General features: G+C 39.3%; 2 protein-coding genes across 6 annotated transcripts in view; one reads left to right on the plus strand and one right to left on the minus strand.

Annotated features, from left to right (window-relative positions):
- Positions 1 to 25,221, minus strand: part of PIGP (phosphatidylinositol glycan anchor biosynthesis class P) — a 103,617-nt gene that overhangs the window by 6,060 nt on the left and 72,336 nt on the right. The window contains exon 1 of one of the 3 annotated variants that reach the window (XM_060770346.2): positions 3,781 to 3,922. The exons of 1 other annotated variant lie outside the window; for it this stretch is intronic. The gene's annotated coding sequence lies outside the window, so the exon portion shown is untranslated. Of the gene's footprint in view, positions 1 to 1,072; positions 1,319 to 3,780; positions 3,923 to 25,221 lie in introns of those variants that run through there. One more of the 3 variants, XM_060770345.2, reaches the window with a different exon arrangement.
- The window catches only part of TTC3 (tetratricopeptide repeat domain 3), a 69,176-nt gene continuing 48,190 nt past the window's right edge, over positions 4,236 to 25,221 (plus strand). The window contains exons 1-14 of one of the 3 annotated variants that reach the window (XM_060770342.2): positions 4,236 to 4,314; positions 9,798 to 9,883; positions 11,466 to 11,511; positions 12,208 to 12,343; positions 12,869 to 12,956; positions 15,036 to 15,089; positions 15,682 to 15,805; positions 17,253 to 17,338; positions 18,850 to 18,944; positions 19,242 to 19,304; positions 20,035 to 20,089; positions 23,550 to 23,712; positions 23,796 to 23,844; positions 24,330 to 24,435. In XM_060770342.2, the coding sequence (XP_060626325.2) occupies positions 9,809 to 9,883; positions 11,466 to 11,511; positions 12,208 to 12,343; positions 12,869 to 12,956; positions 15,036 to 15,089; positions 15,682 to 15,805; positions 17,253 to 17,338; positions 18,850 to 18,944; positions 19,242 to 19,304; positions 20,035 to 20,089; positions 23,550 to 23,712; positions 23,796 to 23,844; positions 24,330 to 24,435 (1,140 nt within the window). In that variant the 5' untranslated portion in view covers positions 4,236 to 4,314; positions 9,798 to 9,808. The other 2 variants (XM_060770343.2, XM_067466712.1) reach the window with 2 other exon arrangements.

Raw genomic sequence — 25,221 nt, forward strand, 5'->3', positions numbered from 1 at the left:
GCTGATAGAGGGAGCTCATCCGCCTCTCCCCGGATTCGAACCTGTTACCTGTCGGTCTTCAGTCCTGCCGGCACAGGGGTTTAACCCACTGCACCATATGATTATATATATTTATATTATATCATATATTATTATATATATTATTTAATATACATTATATTATATTACATTATATATTACATATAAAATCATGTCCAATTGCATATATTGCATAAATGTCAATCCATATATTCGTTTTTGTCTAATTATGCTCCAGTAGTAAAAGCTTACTTGAAGAGCCAAGTCTTAACCTTTTTACAGAATGTTAGAAGGGAGGGAGCTGATCTTATATCCCTGGGAAGGGCGATCCATAGCCGAGGGGCCACCACTGAGAAGGCCCTGTCTCTCGTCCCTGCCAAATGTATCTGTGAGGAAGGCGGGATCGAGAGCAGGGCCTCCCCAATGATCTTAAGGTCCTAGGTGGTTCATAAGGAGAGATATGTTCATATAGGTATTAAATGCTGCAATGCCACACTTTGCCCTTATCACCTCCAGCATCCAAATGGTCACATTTTGTTCAGGCAAAGGCTGGCTCCTTCAATACCCCCACCAACAGACAGCATTCGTTTTCGACACTGCTTAGTAATAATAATAACAATAATCAATGCCGTTCGAGCCTACTTTAACTGCCCTGGATCAGTTCTATGAAATCCTGGGAGTTGTAGTCCAGTGAGATCTCAGAGAAGGCCAAAGACCTTGCAAAACTACACTATAGCATTGATCCTGTGCAGTTAAAATTGTGTCAAACAGCATTAATTCTAGTGTAGATCCGGCAAGGGCAAACTTGGGCCCTCCAGGTGTTTTGGACTCCAACTCCCACCATTCCTAAACGCCTCAGGCCCTTTCCTTTTTCCCCTCAGCCGCTTAAGCGTTTAGAAATGGTGGGGGTTGGAGTCCAAAACACCTGGAGGGCCCAAGTTTGCCCTTGCCTGGTACAGATGCACCCGTGTCCAGTTTGCAGCTCCTTTTCCACGTGGATCCACGTGGGATTTCTGTCTTCAGGCCCAACGTCAACCTCTAACCGGAAGTTTACCTTTCTGGGAGGCTACTTTGAGCCTCTTGCTCTGGAGAACGCGGAAGCTTTACATTTTGATGGACTTCCGCCTTTTCCCTTCTCCCTCTCCTCTCTTTATCTCTCCTTATGTTCCTCAGAACCCGTCTCAGGCTCCCTGAAGATTTGCTCAAAAGCCAAACCTTCCTGGGGATTGGCTTCCGAGCCGCTGGGCGTGAAATGGCCGTCTGAATGGATCCGGGGAGCCATTTTGGGAGGGCGCCTTAAAGCGACACGCACCCTTTTCTTCCTCAGGGCTACTCTGAGCGTTCAAAGGGGTTGGGAAACCACATTTCCCATAGGAAGGGATGCAAATGGGGAAAAACTGGAACTCCCCTGTTAGGGTTCTTCCACACAGCCCTGTAACCCAGAATATCAAGACAGAATAACCCACAATATTCTGAGTCCACACTGCCATATATCCCAGTTCAAAGCAAATAATGTAGGATTTTATTCAAATGTGTGGAAGGGGTCTTACACATGTTGCCTTTAGGTGAATACATTCATCTGTACCCACTATTTGGGTGAATAGTGTTTAGCATATTTAGCCCGAAGAAGAGAAGGCTGAGAGGAGATATGATAGCCATGTATAAATATGTGAGAGGAAGCCACAAGGAGGAGGGAGCAAGCTTGTTTTCTGCTTCCCTGGAGACTAGGACGCAGAACAATGGCTTCAAACTACAAGAGAGGAGATTCCATCTGAACATGAGGAAGAACTTCCTGACTGTGAGAGCCCTTCAGCAGTGGAACTCTTTGCCCCGGAGTGTGGTGGAGGCTCCTTCTTTGGAAGCTTTTAAACAGGCTGGGTGGCCATCTGTCAGGGGTGATTTGAATGCAATATTCCTGCTTCTTGGCAGGGGGTTGGACTGGATGGCCCATGAGGTCTCTTCCAACTCTTTGATTCTATGATTCTATGAATCAGGAATTTTTCCGTTGTTTTCTGTCAACAGCCCATTTGGAAAGGAAAAACGCACAAAATAAGAATGAAGAAATTGTGTTTTCTGATGTCTGGATTGCCTATTGTCCCATTTCTGGAGAATTCCTATTGTTCTCGGTGTTGTTGTTCATTCGTTCAGTCGTTTCTGACTCTTTGTGACCTCATGGACCAGCCCACGCTAGAGCTCCCTGTCGGCCGTCGCCACCCCCAGGTCCTTCAAGGATCCCATCCATCTTTTGTATTGTTGATTTTGTTATTCTATATTTTGTTATGATGTATTTTGTTACTGTGTGTTTATTATGTTGTATTATTTTGGGCTTAGCCTCATGTTAGCTGCACCAAGTCCCCTTTGGGGAGATGATAGTGGGTTATAAATAAAGTGTATCATCATCATCATCATCATCATCATCATATTTAATTACTTATTAATTGCCCTCCATCCGAGATGCTCTAGGCGATTTACAAGCTAAATTGTAAAAGATAAAAATACATACATACAAAAATTAATAATTAACATAGATCAAATGCTCTAGTGAAAAGCCAGGTCTTAAGTGCTAGAGTAAAAGGCCCTAAGTCACGCATTGTTATTATCTTGCCCTTGGTCAGCCCCTCTTCCTTTTTCCTTCCATTTCCCCCAGCATCATTGTCTTCTCTAAGCATTCCTGTCTTCTCATGATATGGGCAAAGTTCTTGGTAGGAATTGTGATATAGGATGCATCTAGATCAGGCACGGGCCAACTTTGGCCTTCCCTCCAGGTGTTTTGGACTTCCCCTCTCACAATTTCTAACAGCCAGTATGGGTGTTAATTAATTCTAGTGTAGACCTCACAACCTCTGAGGATGTGGGCAAAAGTGTAATCAAAGGCTATCGTGGCTGGAATCACTGGATTGCTGTGATTCTGGAACATGGCTGTATGACCATATTCCAGAAGCATTCTCTCCTGACATTTTGCCCACATCTATGGCAGGCATCCTCAGAGGTTGTGAGGTCTGTTGGAAATTCAGCAAGGGAGATTTATATATTTGTGGAATAATGTCCAATGTGGGAAAAAGAATTCTTGTCTGCTTGAGGCTGGTGTGAATGTTGCAATTGGCCACCTTGATTATCATGTAATGGCTTAGCAGCTTCAAGGCCTGGCTGCTTCCTGACTGCCTGGGGGGATCCTTTGTTGGGAGGAACATTGAAGAGCCTCCCAGCTACAAATCCTGTGGTCTAATGTCCAGGGTGGGAGAAAGAATTCTTGTCTGCTTGACTGTTGCAATTGGCCACCTTGATTATCATGTAATGGCCTTGCAGCTTCAAGGCCTGACTGCTTCCTGACTGCCTGGGGGATCCTTTGTTGGGAGGAACATTGAAGAGCCTCCCAGCTACAAATCCTGTGGTCTAATGTCCAGGGTGGGAGAAAGAATTCTTGTCTGCTTGACTGTTGCAATTGGCCACCTTGATTATCATGTAATGGCCTTGCAGCTTCAAGGCCTGACTGCTTCCTGACTGCCTGGGGGATCCTTTGTTGGGAGGAACATTGAAGAGCCTCCCAGCTACAAATCCTGTGGTCTAATGTCCAGGGTGGGAGAAAGAAAAGCGTGACTGTTGCAATTGGCCACCTGTATCATGTAATGGCCTTGCAGCTTCAAGGCCTGGCTGCTTCCTGACTGCCTGGGGAGGAGAATGGGAATTTGTTGGGAGAGAATACTTCTGGAACATGGACATACAGCCCGAAAAACTCACAGCAACCCATAAAGTTTTACTTACTCTAGTCCTATGTGTTTCCATACGTTTCAGCACACACGTCTCCGTTCATGAATGAATCATGTCTCAGGTTAAATAATATAATAATGCCTCGAAGCTTAGGTAAAGAATGCTCAGCTTCCAACGGTCCATCCCTTTCCTATCAGCCTCATCGGGGCAGAAAAGGATTGTGGGAATCGTAGTCCACAGCATCTGCAAAGGGTGCACGTATACTGTAAAATCAATGCACTTTAACAACTGTAAGCACGTTGTAGATATAACCAATGCGGTTTGACGCCACTTCGACCGCCAGGGCTCAATGCGGCGGGATCCTGGAACTGTTAGTTTGACGAGGCCAAGACCTCCAAACTACAAATCCCAAGGTTCCGTCGGGTCGAGTCGGCCCTGTCGCGGAAGTTTTAGAGTCGAAGGCGTGACGTCACCGCGACGGCTGGCCAATGAGGAGGCGAGGCGCGTCGGAGGCGGGCTGCACAGTGCTGAGAGGGCCCAGTCGGAGGAGGAGAAGCAAGGCAGCGGAACAATAGGGCTTCGTGGCGGGTGAGTGAGTGAGTCGGGGCGATATTGGGACCCCACAGGCCATAACGGTAGGCCTTCCCAACCCGCAGTGCGCGGAGAGGCCTCTGGTTCGTGTTCGTTCTTTCTGTGGCGGTTGTTTATCCTGTGAGGAGAGCAGCTCTGGGCATTTTGGGAGGCAAGTGTGACTGCTGCAATTGGCTACCCTGATTATAATTTAATGGCCTTGCAGCTTCAAGGCCTGGGTGCTTCCTGACTGCCTGAAGGGATCCTTGTTTGGAGGAGAATGGGGGAATCAGGAAACCCACCGAAGGCGCCACAATCTTTCTTAGACCTCATTTTACTTCAAGTATGGGCACCAATCGGCCCTCCAGGTGTTTTGGTCCTCAGTCAGAGGCATTTGATTGTACAGGATTGACATGGGCAAACTTTGGCCCTCCAGATGTTTGGGGCTTCAGCTTCTACCATTCCTAACAGCCTCAGGCCCTTTCCTTTAGGAAAGGGCCTGAGGCTGTTAGGAATGGTAGGAGCTGAAGCCCCAAACATCTGGAGGGCCAAAGTTTGCCCATGCCTGTGCCAGAGCATACGCAACGTCAATGGGACTTGCTTCCAATAATAATAAAATAAAATAAACTTTATTTATATACTTCCCTCGGGGACTCAGAGCGGTTTCCACATACGCAAAATAATACAAAAACATACAATATAAAACATAAACAGTTAACATTTATTTATTTATTTATTTATTTACTTTGCTTGTATACCGCTGTATCTCAAGCCTGAAGGCGACTCACAGCGGTTCACAAACAGTAAAAACAGTAGAAACAGCAGTGGTTCCATACAACATATAACAATTGACTTAACACATTATCCATAAATTACCGATAAGCAATTACAATGCACAATTATTACAAAAAACAACCGTACCCAATCTTCTCATCATCCAAGCGTAGTCCAGGTCCGCCGCCCATTGTTCCATTCCTATGTTCCATTACCAGATTGCACTAAATTACTCAAACGCCTGCACAAACATCCAGGTCTTCACCTTTTTGCGGAATACCATTAGAGATGGTGCCAGTCTAATGTCCGCAGGAAGGGCGTTCCACAGCCGAGGAGCCACCACCGAGAAGGCCCTCTCTCTCGTCCCCGCCAGCTGAGCTTGAGAAGCAGGCGGGATCGAGAGCAGGGTCTCCCCGGAAGATCTCAAAGTCCTGGTGGGTTCATAGGCAGAGATGCGGTCAGATAGGTAGCTTGGGCCTATCATGACATGGGCTTAACATGACATATATATCAAAATCAATTTAAAACCAAGTCCGCTCTCTTCTTCATGCAAGGTAAGCTGCCAGGAGCAAAGATTTCAATAAGGGGCCTGGACTATTTGGAACGGGTTGGGTCAAGGCTAGTGCAAGGAGAAGGGAAAAATGAGGCTGGCTGAATACTACAGTGCAAGGATTACTCCCAGTAATGGTCCTACTAGGGGACTGGGCCACTCAATTCCAGGGCAAATTAAAGGACTATGAAAAAGGTCTAGGCCGGAAGAAAAGGTGCCCTCAGATGACAGGGAACTAGGGAATGGATGGGGCACAAGGCCAAGTCCTAACTATTGGACCAAGGGCTTGAGACTAGTCATTATCGAAAGCCTGATGAAACCACCCAGTCTTCAAGTTTTTACGGAAAAAGGTGAGGGATGGGGCCAGCCTTATCTCCTTGGGGAGGGCATTCCAGAGGCAGAGACACCACCGAGAAGGCCCTCTCCCTCGTCCCCACCAACCAGGCTTGAGATAGTGTTGAGATTGAGAGGAGGATCTCCCCAGTGGATCTTGGTATCCACGCCAAGTAGTACGAAGTGTTGCCAGAGGGATATTACTGCCAATAACGACAACTGTTGCAGGAAGGAAGGATTGTATTGCAAATAATGACAGGAGACATCATACGGCACCACAGAAAACCAAATGCAGTTCCAGACTTCAGGTCGGAAGAGGTGAACTTCGCGGTGACCACATTTTTTTTCTTATCAGTGTCAGAGGCAAATTGAAAATACTGTAAGTCACTTCTAGTGTGAGAGAATTGGCCTTCTGAAAGGATGTTGCGCAGGGGACTCCCGGGCGTGTTACCATCCTGTGGGATGCTTCTGTCACGTCCCCGCTGGGGCTGACAGACAGGAGCTCACCCTGTCTCATGGATTCAAACTGCCAACCTTCACGTTAGCAATTTAGCCCGCACAAGGTTTTTTTTTGTGACAGGAGCGACTTGAGAAACTGCAAGATGCTTCTGGTATGAGAAAATTGGTAGTCTGCAAGGACATTGCCCAGGGGATGCCTGGATGTTTTGATGTTTTACTCTCCTTGTGAGAGGCGTCTCTCATGTTCCCACATGGGGAGCTGGAGCTGACAGAGGGAGCTCATCTGCACTCTCCCCATATTCGGACCTCCAACCTGCTGGTCTTCAGTCCTGCTGTCACAAGGGTTTAACCCATTGCGCCAACAGGGGCTCGTGCACAAGGGTTTAACCCAGTGGTTCTCAACCTGTGGGTCCCCAGATGTTTTGGCATTCAACTCCCAGTAATCCCAGTAAAGTGGCTGGGATTTCTAGGGGTTGTAGGCCAAAACACCTGGGGACTCACAGGTTGAGAACCACTGGAATCTATTACACCACCATGGCTCCCTGCGGCCACTGAATTTTCCTTCATTTGCATGGTGATAAATCAACAGTGTGGCTGCAACATCCTCCCTCATTTCTGCTTTAAAATGAGACATCTATTGTGCCTCCACAAATCTGATTCTTGCTCCTGGAAACCTTCTGTAAGAATGAGTCAGCCTTAAACTTGGGTGTGAGCTCCTTTCTCACTTTGCTGTGGCGGCATTGCTTGTTGCTGCTCTATCAGTTTTGCAGTCAGGATTCAAAAGCATGGTGCAAAATGTCGAGGGACTTCTTCAAGTGCCACAAAAACCAGCTTTGAGGGAGGAGGACAAGACATTCAGGCAGCATATTATCCAAGCTTTGGAGTACAGAAATGGATTATAGATTTGAGAATGGTATAATGCCTGCAGTATATATAGGTTGTTTTATATTAAAATTGTGACTTTTTGCATATTAACTAATTAAAATATTACTGAAGGACATGATGTTCATTCCAACAGCTAAAAATATCAAAGACAGGTGTTTTCTGCTCACTCAGATTTCCATTTCTTCCCCATTAGGCCTTTGCCTGCGTTTGGGGAGAAAGAGGGTAAACCTTTTTCTCTCCTGTTTGTTTGGCATTTAATTATGTTGAAAACCACTTTGCGTTTCCCCAGAGGTGAGAAAAGCAGCGTATAAATACAGTAAATAAATAAATAAAACCCTCATAAATGTTACTGTTATTGTTTAGTTTCATTTATTTATTTATTGCATTTCTATACCGCTTTTCTCAGCCCTGGAGGGATTCAAAGTGGTGTACAACATAATAAATGGCAAAGATTTAATGCTGGACATACATATAAAAGCAATGCATAACATCTTTAAGTCAATAACATATAGTTATGATTTAAAACCATTAAAATCTGTACAAAAATATCTAACATGGCCATAAAATATTTAGATATTTCACAAATCCCATGGTTGTCATTTAGCTGCTTCAGTGGTACTGTCACTTGCTGAATGCCTGCTCACATAGCAAGGTTTTGGGTTGTTTTCTCAACACCATGAGGGAGGGGGCCAATTTAATCTAGTTAGGGAGGGAGGTCCACAGCTGAGGGGCCACCACCGAGAAAGCCCTGTCTCTCGTGCCCACCAGTTGCACCTTTGAGGGGGGTGGGACGGAGAACAGGACCTCCCCAGCTGATCTGATCACTCAAACTGTTGTGAAATATATGGCTGAGGTTGTTTTACTAGCTAGCTTGGTCTTCTGGCATTCAGAGCATATAACAATTTATGTAGGCATAGATTTTAATGTGCTGTTACTAAGCATATCACTCTATAGAGCACATTTAAAAAAATACTGCCACAATGAGCATAAACTATGCATTGCAGGTGATGCTATACTGGTACCATTCATTATTCTTTAGGCTATAAACTCATCTTACTGTGTACAAGGTGGCAAAATGAGGTAGTATTTTTCTAAGGAAATATATTTTAACTATTCGCAAGAATATATGAATGTTTCTACGAGATAATAATTTTGAACCAATGGCGCAATCGTTTTTCGTTACTTTCATAATGTAAAGAACATTGGAAGAGGGTTTATCCATTGTTACAACATAACTAGAAATAAGTTGGAAAAATATTCTAAGTACCTCTTTATGTAAGTATACATCAGTCAATTATGGTAATTCTTCCACTTTTGCTGGGGTTATGGGCACATCTTCCCATTTGGACTGCCTACCTAGCAGTTCAAAAACATGCAAAATGTGAGCAAACCACTCCAGCGGGAAGGTAATGGCCCTCCATGCAGTCATGCCAACCCCGTGACCTTGGAGGAATCTACGGTCAATGCCGGCTCTTTGACTTAAAAATGGAGATGATCACCACCACCCAGAGTCGGACTCGACTAGACTTAATGTTAAGGGGAAATCTTTAGCTATGAGTGCAAAGTGGAATAAAACGCAAATAACCGGGGGGGGGGGGGGGGCATAATAAGTCACCATTGCTATGGCTCCCAGAGGGAGGAGGGAGGAGGAACTTGTGCCATGTGTTGCTTCATGTACCCAGCAGAGTTTGGTTCCTTTTTCACCCCATCTTGCATGACATAACTTTTTGTTTTGTCTGAAAGATACTAAGGGGGCCAGAAACAGGATGGAGAGGATCCACCCTGTGTGTCCAGTTCTTCTTCCTGTGCGCTGCCTGTTCTGTTCTCCAGTACTTATCTTGTTTTGCCTGGATGGAACAGTGATTCACAGAACACAGGAGGAGCAGCAGCTCAGCCCCATCTACAGAGTAGGTGAAGTGATACAGGGCTCCTCTTGCTTGTGTGCTCAGAGTCTCTGTTTTACCTGGGAAAAGAAGAAAGATATACTGGATGGAACAGACTTGGCATGAACACCCCCTGAACTCCCCCCAGCATTGATAGGTGGTGGGATTGCAAGCTCATGACTAATCCAAACAGTGCATGTAAAATCTGCAGAAGTGGGGGGTGGACTGTAGATGTGTTCTGGCACATTACTTGTGGCCACCCAGACGTTGTTCAGCTGCAATTTCCAGCAGTTCTTATCAGTGGGTATGCTGACCAGAGCTGATAGGAACTGCTGTCATATCACACACAGAACCAGATTTTTTCCACTTTAGTTTTGTATCCACTAAAATGGTTTTGTTGTCTGAAGAATAATGCATATTAGAGTTGTTTGTTTATTTTTTCAACATCTGAAACAAATGATTCAAATCATAATAGGGTAATTTTAATGCTTTCAGTTTTGTTCTTGCAGAAAAATACAGAAAATTTTTCAGCTTCTGTTAAAACATTGAGGGATAGCCATTTCTTTGTGTGTTCCTGTTAATTAATTCCCACATTATTCTATTTCTTTTCTTTTCAGGACCATGCAGTATGGAAAATCCTACATGTGAAGATTTCAGTCCGTTCCCATTTTATAGTACTTACATTAGACCATGTTGTGAATTGGTAAGTGGGTAAATAATTCCTAGGTTTCTTGCTAACCTGCTATCATTTTGTCATAGACAGAATGACATTAAATCAGTGAAATTTTATCTTGGTCATATGAGATGTGCGCAATGAACTTGTAAGTTATTCTAGATGAATAACTATTTGGCCACATGCAAAAAGGCATCCTGTGAATTTTTGTTATAAATATCTTTTCCAGTTAAACAGCCATTGGGTTCATGTTACTGAAAGGGCTGTCAGTAATTTTTTTTAGCAGCCTCATCTCCAAGGAACAAAGGGAATGTGAATCTCAGTAGATACTAAGAAGCAATTATGCTCTATGCTGATGCTTTTGGGACAAAATGTGTGGAAAACTGAGACTGTTTAAAATAGCATTCTTCATATTGTTTGTTCAACAAAAAAGCGTCAACTGAGACGCTTTTACTACAAAGTGTTACCATAATAGGCTGGTCCTAAACTCCCCTGTTTTATTTTTTTGTCCTTTTTTCATCCCTATTACTTCAAAAGGATATTTTATATTCTTTTCTATTTGGACTGTTCTGTTTTAAACTATTTTTTATCACTCCATAGGTGTTGCCCTTCTATCTTTTTTCTTTAGCAAAAAGCCAAATTCTGTTCATATTGTGAATAGAAGCTCAGCTTGCCTATGTGAGCTATGGCAGGCTATTCAGAGTACGGTGACTCCTATTAGCCTACTTTGGAAAAATAACTGGTGACAGTAGACTATACAGAGACAGACAGGGCACATTCTGATATTTGGTATCTTTAGGTTTTGTTTTGTTGTTGTTTGTCGTGTCAGGAGCAACTTGAGAAACAGCAAGTCGCTTCTGGTGTGAGAGAATTGGCCGTCTGCAAGGATGTTGCCCAGGGGATACCCGGGTGTTTTGATGTCTTATCATCCTTGTGGGAGGCTTCTCTCATGTCCCCGCATGAGGAGCTGGAGCTGATAGAGGGAGCTCATCAGCGCTCTCCCCAGATTTGAACCTGCAACTTGTCGGTCTTCAGTCCTACCGGTACAAGGGTTTAACCCACTGCGCCACAGGGGGCTCCAGTATCTTTAGGTAAACAGGCAGTCCACAAGTTGCAAACATTCAACTTACAAATAACTCAAAGTTAAAAACGGGTGAGACAACAGGAACTGAGAGAAATCTACCCCTAGATAGGGAAACTTACTCCTGAAAGAGTTACCAAGGAGAAAAGCTGTCTTAATTGAAGTTTTATTACCAATTCTTGTTCCCACAACAAGCCAAATTTTTCAAAATCCAATTATCACAGAGAGAGAAAGTGAGGTGAAATCTTCTGAACAGGGATACAGACAGCAAATAAACACCACAGGTGTTAACTCTTCCCTATACTATTCGTACTAAAAAAAAATGTACCTGTACCAACTTACATACAAATTCAACTTAAGAAGAAACCTAAAGCACCTGTCTTGTTCCTAACTTGGGGACTGCCTTTAATAGTTTGTTTTCAAAACCTGCTTTTTGATGAGCTTGTTCACATTTGTTTGAATGGGATCTGCTTTAAATTCTGTATCACCTTTTCCTATTTCAGACAGTAACTGCCAATATTTGTTTTGTAGGCTCGAGCACAATTCGTAAAGTGTTCTTCAAAGAAATATAAAACAGGTACATAAAGTATAATGATATATTCCTGCTTCTTGGCAGGGGGTTGGACTGGATGGCCCATGAGGTCTCTTCCAACTCTTTGATTCTATGATATAGTACAATATATAATACTAATATTGTGCTGTGGTAATAATGTAATATGTTGAATTACATATTACTTGTAAGCTGCTCTGAGTCCCCTTCGGGGTGAGAAGGGTGGCATATAAATGTTGTAAATAAATAAATAAAATAAAGTGATAATATAAGTTCGTAAGAAACTTGTGATCTAGAGTTTGTTTTTTTAGAAAGAAAAGAACCAATTCTGAATTACGGCTTTTCTTTGTGTTTTTAAGGAGAGGTCAACAGATTCTTTTTGGCCCGGAACACTTAGTGTAATTAGATACCTGTAATATCAGCTAGTCCTTGATTAATTCGTTTTGTTTGCAGTCCTAATTTTGAAGACTTTATGGTTACAACATATGGTCCAGGAGATCTGATAGCAATCTGGCCGTTTTGGTTAGCCTTAATGAACTACTGAATATGAACGATAAGATGAAACCAAAATCCATCTGCCTTTAATAGTTCAGTCCTGTGCTTTGTTCTGCTTTACTGTGGTAGGACAGCATAAGTACTAATTCTGTAGCACTGGTGAATGTCTTCTGAATTGCAGCTTTATTTTTTATCCTTCCTTTCTCTCTCCATCACTTTTTTCTATAGGTGATATCTGTAAAATATGGTGCGGCAAGCCAGTTCATGAATTGCAGAAATACTGTGATGTGATTAAAATATGCACCTTTAGACCACTGCTGTTTGTGCCCCAGTGTGACGACCCTAATAAAAGTCATGATCCCAGGTAAGAGGAATTTCATTTATTAACTTACTTGCTTGGCACTTTTATTTAAAGGCCTAACTATATAACGGCTTTATATGTTTTGTGGTGTAGAAAGAGATGGTAAAAATAGCTAAAACACACTAGAATTTGGGAATATCCCCAGACTAATGCCTCCCCTTAATCTATTAAGTCTGGTGACACCAGTTGTTGGCACCAGATGACCAGCACCTCTTGCAGTCAGGAAATTGGGGAGGACAGTTGTAGGGAAATCAGCAGCATTAATTTAATGGTATAATCCTTAAAAAATTCCCTGCAAGGTAATTTCTAGTAACTCATTTGGACATACCTAAATATGTTCAGTATTTCATTATTGAATGGTTGTAGATGTTAATTCTGTTTAAAATGTTAAGAATGCTTGTGGTTTCCAGCACAAATACACATAACTGATAGAACTGTTCTTTTTTGCTAGAATTTTTCAGGAGTTCATTTCTAGTGTTGGCTTATTTTTGACTCTTTTAAAATTAATATTTTTTTTTTTTATTTAAGTGATTGCCAATTTGGTGAATTAAATTTGGAGAGGCTGTATCAAATTGAGACTTTAGAAGATGTTACTGATATAGCCAGAAAGTTTGTGGTGAGTTCTCATTGTGTTTTCTTTTGTATTTCTTTGTAATCTTAAATATTAATGCTAGTATGAATTATATCAGAATGTTAGTAGTATTCATGTTGTTAATGTCTGGGTTTTTTTTATTTAAAAAATGCTTTGCTGATATTTATAAGTTTACTTGCTCTTCTTAATGCCTCTAAATAAAATGTCTTACAAGAGCTACAGTACTAGCACAGTGGAAGTTCCTCTCTTCTGGAACAAACTCTCAGTGAAGGGATAAATATTTGCACTATATTTATTTATTTATTTATTATTCGAACTTATATAGAGTAAAATACTTCAGCAGGTGAACTATGGCTTTCATCATTTTCACCATAGTAATTGAGGTAGATGAAAGTGACACTATAACCACTTCTGGAGAGGCTACATGGTCTGCAGCCCTTTTCTATGGCTGTGTGTCTGATATAACTTGATGCTTTTGATTGTATTCAAAGTGTTGTCTAATTTATTGGATTTATTTTGAAGATGGAAAGAGAATAGGAGACCATTGAATGATGATGTTAATGTGTTGCTTGCAATAATGAAACTTCAGTGATGTTTATATTATTGTATTCAGTGTAATGCATGTTTTTCTTGGTGGTGTCTGTGAAGCACACAAATGGGTAATCTGTGTCTGCATAATTCACCTTTGGAGCTAAGCATTGTTTCAGTGGTAACCCATCACATTTATATATAAAAACCAGTAATCTTCAGCTATAGAAAAGGTAAAGGTTTCCCTTGACATTAAGTCTAGTCCTATCCAACTCTGGGAGGTGGTGCTTATCTCCATTTCTAAGCCAAACAGCTGTGTTGTCTGTAGACACCAAGGTCATGTGGCTGACATGCCTAAATGGAGTGCTGTTATTTTCTCACAGAAGCGGTATATACTGATCTACTCACATTTCCATGTTTCTGCACTGTTAGGTTGGCAGGATCTGGGGCTAACAGCTGGAGTTCACCGCTCTCCCTGGATTCGAACTGCCAACCTTTCGGTCAGCAAATTCAGCAGCTCAGTGGTTTAACCCACTGGGCCACTGGGGGCCCCAATCTTCAACTATTTCACACACACACACACACACACACACACATATATATATATATTGTTCTATGCTGTACTGTATATATCCAACTTACAGTTTAAAAAGAAATATCTAACATTTTCTTTAAATTTAATGTAACAGAGAAGTATCTTCATACAAATATTTCTTTTTAATAGATCAAACCTCCCACTTTGAGAAATGAAATAATATCCCTATTATCTCTAGGCCAAATAAATGCAGTCCTTTTATCAGCTATAAAAATTATGTCTGAAATGGGGCTTTCCATGAAATCTTAACTATTGTAAAAGTAAATAAAACTTCATCCAAAGAAATAAACCTGCAATTACATCATCCCAAACTCATAGCCTGATCTATTTTAGATATTTGTTTACTTCCCCGTTGGCTCTCTTCATAAGAGTACTCATAAAGATTCAGGAAAAAGGAACAGATTGCATCTTCATTGTGCATTGGTGACTGGGGGTGGTGTGCTGCATTTTCTCTGTTATGGAACACAGTGCTATGGACAATATGCCTCTTCACAACATGTTTATAAATGGGTTTTCCTTTACTATGATCTTAAATTATCAGCCTTCGAATACTGGTGTCTCCCTGGCAGGAGTATCAGTACCAATAATAGATGGCTACCCACTCTCAACCTCTAACGTTTATCAGACACATTGACTGGTGGTTACCGTGAAGTTTGACGGTGCCTTTTGAGTTTTTTTATCTTTAATTCTGACAGATCCTCCTACTACATGAGTAGCTTGTTAAAACTCCCATATCTATGAGACCATAAAGAGAAAGAACAGGACATGGATGGTGGCTGTGAGTAGATGTGTGATGTGTTTCTGAAAGAATGCTTAGTTTCCAGGGATGGACCACACAATTACATAGTAACTATATGTCTAAGTTCACATGGAGTACCATTTTTTCAAGTCCTGCTGTGCAAATTCGTAAGTAAGATCTTAGTAGAATACTTAGTAACTGCTGTTGACATGCCTTTGTTTTTTTTCCTTCTAACCCCCAGAATGATCCATTTTTCATCAATGGTATATTGAAAATTGGAACTGAAATAGACAATGTAAGTGTTTTCAATTGTGCGTTGATACGGTTGAAGATTTCTTTCCTTTTCTTTTACCAATACTTAGGAGCACCTGTGCAACTGCAGTTTTATTGTTATGTAAAATGTACCATGTACTGGAATCCAGAATAATAGGAATAATAATAGTACTGAATGATAATCTAGCAGCCAAAGCTTTATTTAGTTTTCAAATTGAAATTTGATTGTGATTATATATGCTTTTTTAAAAACCTACAATTAAAAACTTATTTACTCCCCTTTAGTAAATTTAGCAGTTGAGTCATTACCCTATTCATGATTAATGTACTGGTTTGAAAAAACATCTGATAGTTGCTAGTCTGCATGGATGTGATGTTCAATATTAGATATCAAACACAAATCCTATTTCTAATCAAAAGTAACTGAATTTGTGAACTATATGTGTATTAGTTGTGCAGCTGATGCAAGCATTTTAAAAATGGACAAATGAAGTGCCAACACAATTTTTGCATGTACTCTAAACCTGGATGTGCAAGGAATTATTTCAGTGTAATACTTGACAGAATGTTATCTTGGATAGTAATGCAGATTTTATTTTCTTCATTTTGAACAGAGAATCTTCAGTATAGTGGAAGCTCTTGACTGGGTAAAATATGCAGATGACATTGGTATTTTACAAAAATTAGAAAAGCTTGGTGATTACTGTTGGCCTTTTCTAGAAATTTTCTTTGCTGAATGTAAGTATACAGAGTGGTTGAGTAGTTTTAAGAGGGATGGGCAGGGATAATGTCTGTTCACATTAAAGAAGTAAAATTCCTAATAATTTTGAAGCCATGGAAGAAAAAACAGTTATAAATAGAAAAAATACAATCTGATCAGCACCTTTTACTTTATTTTAGGAACATAAAATGAACTGTGTCTGTCTGGTTTGGCATACAAGTATGTACAGTAGGCCTTCCATAATCACAGATTTTGCACCCATGGATTCTACCATCCACAGTTTGAAAATATTCCATTGTATAGAATGGGACTTGAACATGCATGGAATTTGGTTTTCAGGGAGGAGGTCCTCTAATCAAAACGAGTGGATAATGTGGGCCTACGATAGTTTTATATACAGCCAGTCCCCAAGTTACAAACAAGATAGGGTCTATAGGTTTGTTCTTAAGTTAAATGTGTTTGTAAGTTGGAACAGGTACATTTTTAAGTGTAACGTCAACCAAAAATATATATCTTTTAGCTTTGGAAACCATACAGAAGGGGTAACATCCCTGTGGTTTTTGTTTTGCTGTTTATGCTTCTGTTCAGAAGATTTCACCTCCCTTTCTGTCTGTGTGATTATTGTAATTTGAAAAATGTGGCTTTTAATCAAGGATTGATAATAAAGCGTCAATTGAGATAGCTTTTCCCCACGATAACTCATGCAGGAGTGAATTTTCATTCCTCAGGATAGACTGCTCTCACTTCCTGTTGTCTCATCCCTGTTCTTAACTATGATTTGTTGTAAGTCGGATATTTGTAACTCTGGCAGTGCCTATATTCAGAATATAAAGTATTCAATAAATAGTTGCATGTTGAATTTTAATTCTTCTTACAAAAGTTATAGCAAGATAGGCTACAATAGCACTACTTGCTCTATTTCAGGAAATGCAATCATTGTCAAAATGTCAGCAATGAACAACAGATTGACCTCTGTTTGGAAAGACTAAATATAGATGCTAGCATTTTCCCCATGCTGTGATTTAGTGGAAATAATTGTAGCATCTTTAATCCAAAATGCTACATAAATCAGTGGAAGGTCCTTACTCTCATGCATAGAGAGCGACCTGGATGCATGATTTCCTCATACAGTGTTCCATTGCACAGTCCTTCTTTTTCTGAATAGTCTCCTAATCTAGAGCAGTGGTTTTTGCTAGGAGTGGTGACTCTCAAGGGGCAACAGTGGGAAAGTGCAGAGAACTGGCATTGCATGGAACCTTTCCTTTTCTCTAAAAGTGAAAATTTCACTAGTGTATCAGCCGACCATGAGGTTTGGATTCTGCTCTTACTAGTTGGCTTGCTTCTCTTTATAAAGCAAGGTGCCTTGCTTCTCCTCTCATAAAAGAGACTCAAGTCACATGCAAATTATACAGTTAATAAATCATTAGATTTGTTTCCTCAATTACCATGTATTTCTCTTTGCAGATAAGCATCATATAAGTAAAGTTGTGTTGGAGGATTACGATTTATTGGAAGCGTACGAATCTCAGTACTGTGAAAACTGTGTAAAGGTAGGAATTTATAAAATGATTTTTAAATCATTTCAGAGACTAGTTAGAATGTAAAAATAATATTTTTCTGTAATTGTTTTTGATTTTTTTTGTGGCACCTCTATTCAGGGTACACAAAATACGTAAACTTGAACATCATCTTGATTCATATTGACCAATTTCATTATAAATCAAGACATTAAAATATTTACAGCAATTATTGCGAAAAGACTGAATGGGTTTATAGGAAGATGTATTATAAAGTACTAAAGCAGGAAGACAAATGGCAGATTTAATAAGGTTACGAAACATAATTAATTATACAAAAGAAAAAGAGGTAAAAGCTGGAGTAATATCACTAGATATTTTTTAAAGCTTTTGACTCAGTCAAATGGCCAATATTAACAAAGTTCATCAAATGGATTTGAAAAAAATCCAGCAAATCATTACAAAACTATATGCAAAGAATAAAGCTTCAGTGTTAGTTAATGATGGAGAAACAAAACCAATTAACCTAAACCGAAGAACTAGACAAGGTTGCCTTTTATCTCCAATTTTATTTATACTAGTGATATAATTATTAGCAAATCCAATAAAGAAAGACAAAGCTATAGAAGGAATAGGATAAGAGGAAGAAGTAAAGATTAGTTTATTTGCAGATGACACCTTGTTAACTATAATAGAATAATCAAAAGCTTTAAAAATACTCAGAAACATTTGGAAGATTTCAAAGAAGTAACAGGTTTGAAAGTGATGGGAGTAAATCCAAAAATAGGGAAAATAGAAGAAATTAAAAGGAAATATAAGATTTAAATTACTGAAAGTTTCAAATATTTAGGGATAAATAGAGCTAAAAATATGCAGGATTTTTTTTTAAAAAAAACCTCTAAATTTTGATAAGCTGAAAGAAGAAATAAAAGAAAAATAACTCTGATTTAAAAAATTTAAATTGTCATGATTTGGGAAAATAGTGCTATATAAAATGAAGATTTTATCTAAAATAAACTTCTTATTCTGGATGTTACCAATAGAATAATCACAGGGAGATCTACAAATAATTTTTGTAGTGGAGATAAGAAACCAAGAATAAATAAAAAGTTGCAGTATATATCCTGGAAAGAAGGAGATAGTGAAAAAACTTGAACATCATAAAAAATAAAGTGTAAATTTTCATGATACACTCAGGAAATTATTGTTATGCAGCAGTTCACATGCACCCCCAGAGCTTCCTGCACAGAACCATTCTACCTTTTTTAAAATTCGAATATACTAATCTGTCTTAGCCACATGCACAAAAACAAAGCATTATTTGAATTGTTTGTGCAGTACATTTTGATATGCAAGTTTGACTAAAAATATTTTATTATTAGTGGGCCTGATTGCTGTTTTTAATGTACTAATACCACAAGACAAGAATCATTTTAAAAGTAAATATTTTATTCAACGTGAATTGAAACTCTGGATGGTCTGTATGCTCTGCAGAAAATTCCATGTAGTTGATGCTAATTTTATTTTGTCATGTTTCGTTGCAGAAAAGTGAGATTATGAAAAAGCGGGGAAATGAAGCATTTGCTAAAGAGAAGTTTGATGTTGCTGTTAATGCCTATACAAAAGCTATAGAATTATGGTAAGAGACAACTCACATAGGTGAATAAATGAAAAGAAATTTGCATGCATAAAACACTGGAAATTTTCCTGGTTTAAAACAGTATGGAGAAAACAGTTCTGTTCTGCTGTAGATAATATAGGTTCTGCTAAGAGATTGTATAATTTCCTCGCATATCTGAAATAGTGAAAAGACTTGGCTTTATCTGATGTTGTATTTAGATAGTTTAATTTTATCCCAGACACAGCATTTAGTACAACAGCTTCAATAGGAGCTTTCTGCTTCACAAATAGAATTCACTGTAACTCTTCTTTTTAGGCCTGAAAATCACCTCCTTTATGGCAATCGAGCACTGTGTTTTATTCGAACAGGACAATATATGTAAGTTCATTTTTTCTATTCATATCAAAATATGACTTACCTAAGTCAAAATGCTATGTTCCGTTTTGGAAATTGACTGCATTTTAGAGATTATAAATAGCTGCTGAATTTCTTGGAATGCCCATATGGGAAATAATTTTTTAGAATATTTCAGCAGATCCAGTGTCCACTTGATTTAATCAAAAGAAAAATTGAAGTCTAGATCATAAGAGTGCAAATTGCATCTTTCTCGGTTCACAGGAATGGATATAGAACACAAAGCAAATGCTTTCATTGAAGTGAAATCAAGTTTTACTAAATGGAAAAATAACTAAAAGTTTTTTATGTAATCTCTTAAATTTCAAGAGAGACTGGAAATTTGAATATTTGGGATGCTGCCCTATTTTGTCTACATTGATTTTATGTTTAGAAAAGTTCATCATTAAGAGAAAAATACAGAGTGGGCAAGATCCAAAGGTAACTGTCAGTATAAAAAGTATTCAAAAGTCCGTTTTTTGAAGGACAAATTGGCTGATCACATCCCCTTGTACGAACTTGTCCGGGTCTTGAGATCTTCAAGAGAGGCCCTTCTCTTGGTCCAACCTCCATCTCATAGAAAATAGAAATAATAATTATTATTTTCCTGCTGCTTTTTCTCTCTAAAAAGCGACTCAAAGCGTCTAACAATTCATTGGTCTGGAAAATTCTTTTATTTAGTCCTTTTCATCTGAAGAGGGTATTTTGTTTTTAGGAGGGCCTTATGTGACGGAAAGAGATCTATCATTCTGAAGCCCAGTTGGCCAAAGGTTAGTTGCTTTTACTTTTGCAGCTTTTTTGTTCCTGTGTATTAAGTATGAAAACTTTGCATTGTGTTTTTTTTCCCACAAAGCTATTTAAACAGGAGACTGAAAAACTTAATTTTGGGATGTGTTCTATCTAATTATAAAGCACTGACAATGTAGTCAACCTGGAGTAAATTCCTGTTTGTCACAGTTATGGGTAAGCTGCATTAACCCAACAGAGTTAGGCACGAGGGCACCTCTCTCCATGCAAAGACTGAAATTATTCACAGACCAACCAATTTTGGATATCTAATCACCCTCACAATTCAGAAGAGACAATGCCATCTCATGATGTGTGTGATCCATTGAAAGCAAACTAGGGAAGGAGAAATGGACAGCTATCAACAATGAACTTGTCATTTCCAGAAGCTGACAGAAAACCTTATGAAAGACTTCCAAAATTATTGGACTCTTGAATTCTGAACTCTCGGTCCTCAGCAGACATATCCATGGCATAGAAGACAGGAAGAATTGTCACATGAGGGCAGGATTCAGAAAGTAGGGCATGCAAACAACTACTTTCAACTAGGGGTGGCTTCTCAACATTGGCCTGAGAGGTGTCTTCGAGTTTGCAGAGCGAAGTGACATATTGCCATTTATACTTATCAGATCAATGAAATCCATCCAAATTTAAACTTCAAAAGCTCAGACGCCAAGCAAGTACATAAATCCCTTATAATATAATAGGGCAACCTGAAAATGCATGTAATCAAAATATATCAGTTTGCAAAACATCAAGCTAAAATCTCAAAAGATTTGGAAAATATAGTTTTCAATTGAGCTTTCAAAACAGGAAGGGAAGGAGCAGTCCACAAATACTCAGGGGACAGCGAATGAAAAAGGATGAAGCCAAGCCAAGGAAGAGGAAGCTCTTGGTTGGGCGAGAGGCCTAAGATTCCCCAGAATGCAGATATCAAGGAGGTTGATGAAAACAAAATAAGGGTTGAGAGAGATGGGGGTGAGGGGGAGCTTGGTTATGTAGGGCAGTAAACATTAACATAAGACGCTTAAACTGAATCTTCGGAGTGGATAACCAATGGAGAGCTGTCATAATTAGCGAACATCAAAATGATGGGCCAAAAAATAAATCTTGGCAGGAGAATGTTGACTGGAATGGAAACCAGAAGTAAGGTAGTAGAAGACAAGTCAAAAGACAGTTGCAATAGGATGTGGCTTTATTTATATCCCGCCGCCATCTCCCTAAAGGGACTCGGGGTACCTTACAAGGCACTACAAGTGTAGTATATAACATAAACAGTACATGAGTATAAAAACAATATCACATAAAAGCTATAAAAATAACCACTAGATAGAAGTTGGTACTGAAACAATAACCTCTAGATATCTAAACCTTCTTTAAGAAACAATTTTGTTAAAATATTGCCATATGTAACCTGGATAAGGTCACAATTGCCTCTCTTCATGTTAAAGGCTTGCATCTTATTCTCAAACATGCAAGAAGTCCCAAATATTTAAAGCCATTTAAAACCAATATCATATTGTTAAGCAGAGTTCCATGGCCAGTAATATGTTGTGCTTGACCTGTTCTAAATTAAGTTTCAGCTTACTATGGAAAACCTGTGTGTGTGTGTTTGCTTCTGATGATTTTGAATAAATGTATTGTTGAAGGCTGGAATCACTGGAGTGCTGTGTGGTTTCTCAGCTTTATATATCTGTCTTCTAACATTTTCTCCAGATGTTTTGCCTGTATCTGTGGCTTGCATCTCCAGAGGATCCTCTGAAGATGCCAGCTACAGATGCAGACAAAACATCAGGAGAAAATGCTGCTAGAACATGGCCATACAGCTCAAACCACACAGCACTTCATCTTGAATAAATTTTACCTAAGTTATTACTATGATGTATTTCCCTGCTAATTTCATTTGGGAGGTTGTGTTAACTAGGTTGGCTGACTAAATAGACAAGCTTTGCAAAAAGTTGAATAGGGGCATTCATGAATAGAATTTGCAGTCTTAATATCTTCTTGTGGTATAGCTGAAATAATAACATTGAAGCCTACACTTCTATATTGAGGGGAAATTTATTTATTTATTTATTTATTTGGGGTTCTTGTACCACGCCCTTCTCACCCCGAAGGGGACCCAGGGTGGCTTACAGCTGCAAGGCGCACTTAGACACCTGCCACACAAAACAATCATCACAAAGTACAACGATACAAATTCCCATAATTCAGCATTATCCAATAAGATCAATAAAATGATAAAAACAATAAAACAATACAAACCTAGATCTTCCTCCTACCCATCAGTGTACATTAACTCAGGATCTGTTTTGGTTCCATTTCGACAATCCTGCTGATCTTACACATCTGATTGTCTTATTTGGTTGTCTTATCTAATTGCCTGGTTGCCCAAAGGCCTGGTTCCACAGCCATGTCTTCACCCTCCTCCTGAAGGAGAGGAGGGTTGGTGCTGTTCTGATTTCCCCCGGGAGTGAATTCCACAGGTGGGGGGCCACCACTGAGAAGGCCCTGCTTCTCGTCCCCACCAGCCTCACTTGTGAGAGTGGTGGGGTCGAGAGCAGAGCCTCCCCAGATGATCTCAAACTCCGAGGTGGGACGTAAAGGGAGATACGTTCGGACAGATACACTGGACCAGAACCGTATAGGGTTTTGTAGGTTAAGACCAGCACCTTGAATTGTGCTCGGAATTGAACCGGCAGCCAGTGGAGCTGGCACAACAGGGGGGTGGTATGCTCCCTGTATGTCGCTCTGGTGAGCAATCTGGCTGCCGCACGCTGGACTAGTTGGAGTTTCCGAACAGTCTTCAAGGGCAACCCCACGTAGAGAACGTTGCAGTAGTCTATCCGGGATGTAACAAGAGCGTGGACCACCGTGGCCAGATCAGACTTCCCAAGGTACGGGCGCAACTGGTGCACAAGTTTTAATTGCTTTAAATGTTCTTTCATTTTTGTTCATATAATCCATTTGGATCCAATCATTGTGTATTTGCAGTTTTTTTTAAAAAAAATGTGGAAATAAGTGGATTGAAAATTATTATTTTTTATATTTTGAGTCATCAATTGTATAATTATCTTTATGCAAAAATTACCGCAAAGTAGTATTTACATTGTAAATGTCAACTGTTACATAGTTCTATTATCTGAATTCTGTGAATCTCCCTAGTGCCAGCAAAACTAAAAACGGTGTTGTTACATTCTGTATTGTTTGTATTGCATACTTGAAATGTCCATAATTCATACTTGAGGTACTACGGCACTTAGAATGCTATCCTGTGAATATCTAAAGAGATACAAACTGTATTAAATGCAATTCACGTAAATGTTCATAGGATTGTGTTGTCAGGCACAAGAAAAAAATATACTGTTTGTTGGAATGGGTGAAAACGTATAATTTGACAAATCATGCTGTTTTAGGGGCAGTGTTTTTTGTTGTTTTCGGTAGGGGCACTATCGATTTTGTGATGCTCTGTCTCTCCTGGGAGAAAATGCAAAAGCTCTACAGGCAAATGAGAAAGGCCAGGAATTGTGCAAAGACAGTCCTGAAGGAATTAAAGATCTTACTCAGCAACATGAGAAATTGAAAAAACAAATAGGAGACATTAGAGGTACTATTTCCCCTTTAAATATTTCAGTCATATTTTTACTACCATTTAATCAGTGACTTGACTGTATTTTTAAAATTATTTAGGTATGAAACAAAATAAACACAGAATGAAGAAACTGGGCGTTCATAAAAAGTAAGTTTCATTCTAGCTGACTACATGTTTCAGAATAATTAAAAAATCATGTGCAGTAATGGGTTATTTTTTAAAAAATAACCTGGGAAATTAGGTTTCATTCTGAGACAAGTGTACACAATATTAGCAACATCTTGGTTTTTACCAGAAATTTTTGGCATGCAATGTAAGCTCATTTTTGTAAATCATAGTGTGTATCTGCAAGATTATCCTGCTTTCAAATAAAAATATTAGAAAAAAAGTTCCTTCAAATCTTGTGCTTGGGCATTAGTAACAAACAGTGAAACATTAGTAACAAACAGTGATTCCTTAAATATATTTGCATATCGTGGTTGACAATAATCAACAGTTAATCTAATGGCCCTACTGTAGTTAACCAAAGCATCCAGGCTTGTAACTTGAAGTATAACTTGTAGTTTGGGAAATTTTCACTACTTTATTTCTGTGCAAAAACTTCATGCTATCACTTAAATTATTTCTTAAAGTTTTTCAGAATCTTCGTCAGTTTATACTGAATCAAAGAAATTTGACATTGAAAGGAAAAAGCAACCTGATTTACATAGCCACATCTATCAGCAAAAGCAAACAAAGGTAAGGGTGTTGGTTGTTAAGATGATATTACTGACAAGTTACTTTCTTAGACTTTAGTGTAGTTTCCAAAAGTGATTTTTCTTACTACTGTTTTTTGCTATCTCTTGCACTGCTCTTGCCTTAATTTCAACTTTACTGCTTTAGACTATATTTGTATTGTTGGAAATAGCAACCTTCTACAAGCCTCCTAGGTAAAAGGTTTTCCCTGACATTAAGTCCAGTCATGTCCGACTGGAGGTTGGTGCTCAGCTCCATTTCTAAGCCAAAGAGCCAGCGTTGCCCGTAGGCACTTCCAAGGTCATTTGGCCGGCATGACTGCATGGAGCCTCCTATACTAGTTATTTGTTATGTATATAATTGTGATTGCTTACTATATTGTATGTATATATTGATATGCATTTTCCTCTTAACTGTGTATTATTTGAGGTTGTGGGAGGGACTGCAGGCCATGTGACCAGATCTGGGACTATTCAGAGTGAAACTCCATTGCACAAGTCAGTTTGCATCAGAAGCAGTACAGTTTAGATAGAAGGAAGTCAGTACAGTTTAGAAGTCAGCCAAGACAGTATGCAATAGTTAATGTTAGTATAAAGTCTTAGACTGAAGAGAGTCTGTATGCAACAGAGAAGAGACTAAAACAGAATGCTTTAGAGAACAGATAGTATAAATTATCAACCAATAAGAAATATACCTGTATGCTGAATACATGAAGTTGGTAAGTAAATTAGCCATGTTACTTTTAACGAAGACTACTTTTTTTGGTCTCTTGAGAGTATGATTTAAAAG

This window comes from Anolis sagrei, chromosome 3 (genome assembly GCF_037176765.1).
Source record: "Anolis sagrei isolate rAnoSag1 chromosome 3, rAnoSag1.mat, whole genome shotgun sequence".
Classification (NCBI taxonomy): Eukaryota; Metazoa; Chordata; class Lepidosauria; order Squamata; family Dactyloidae; genus Anolis; species Anolis sagrei.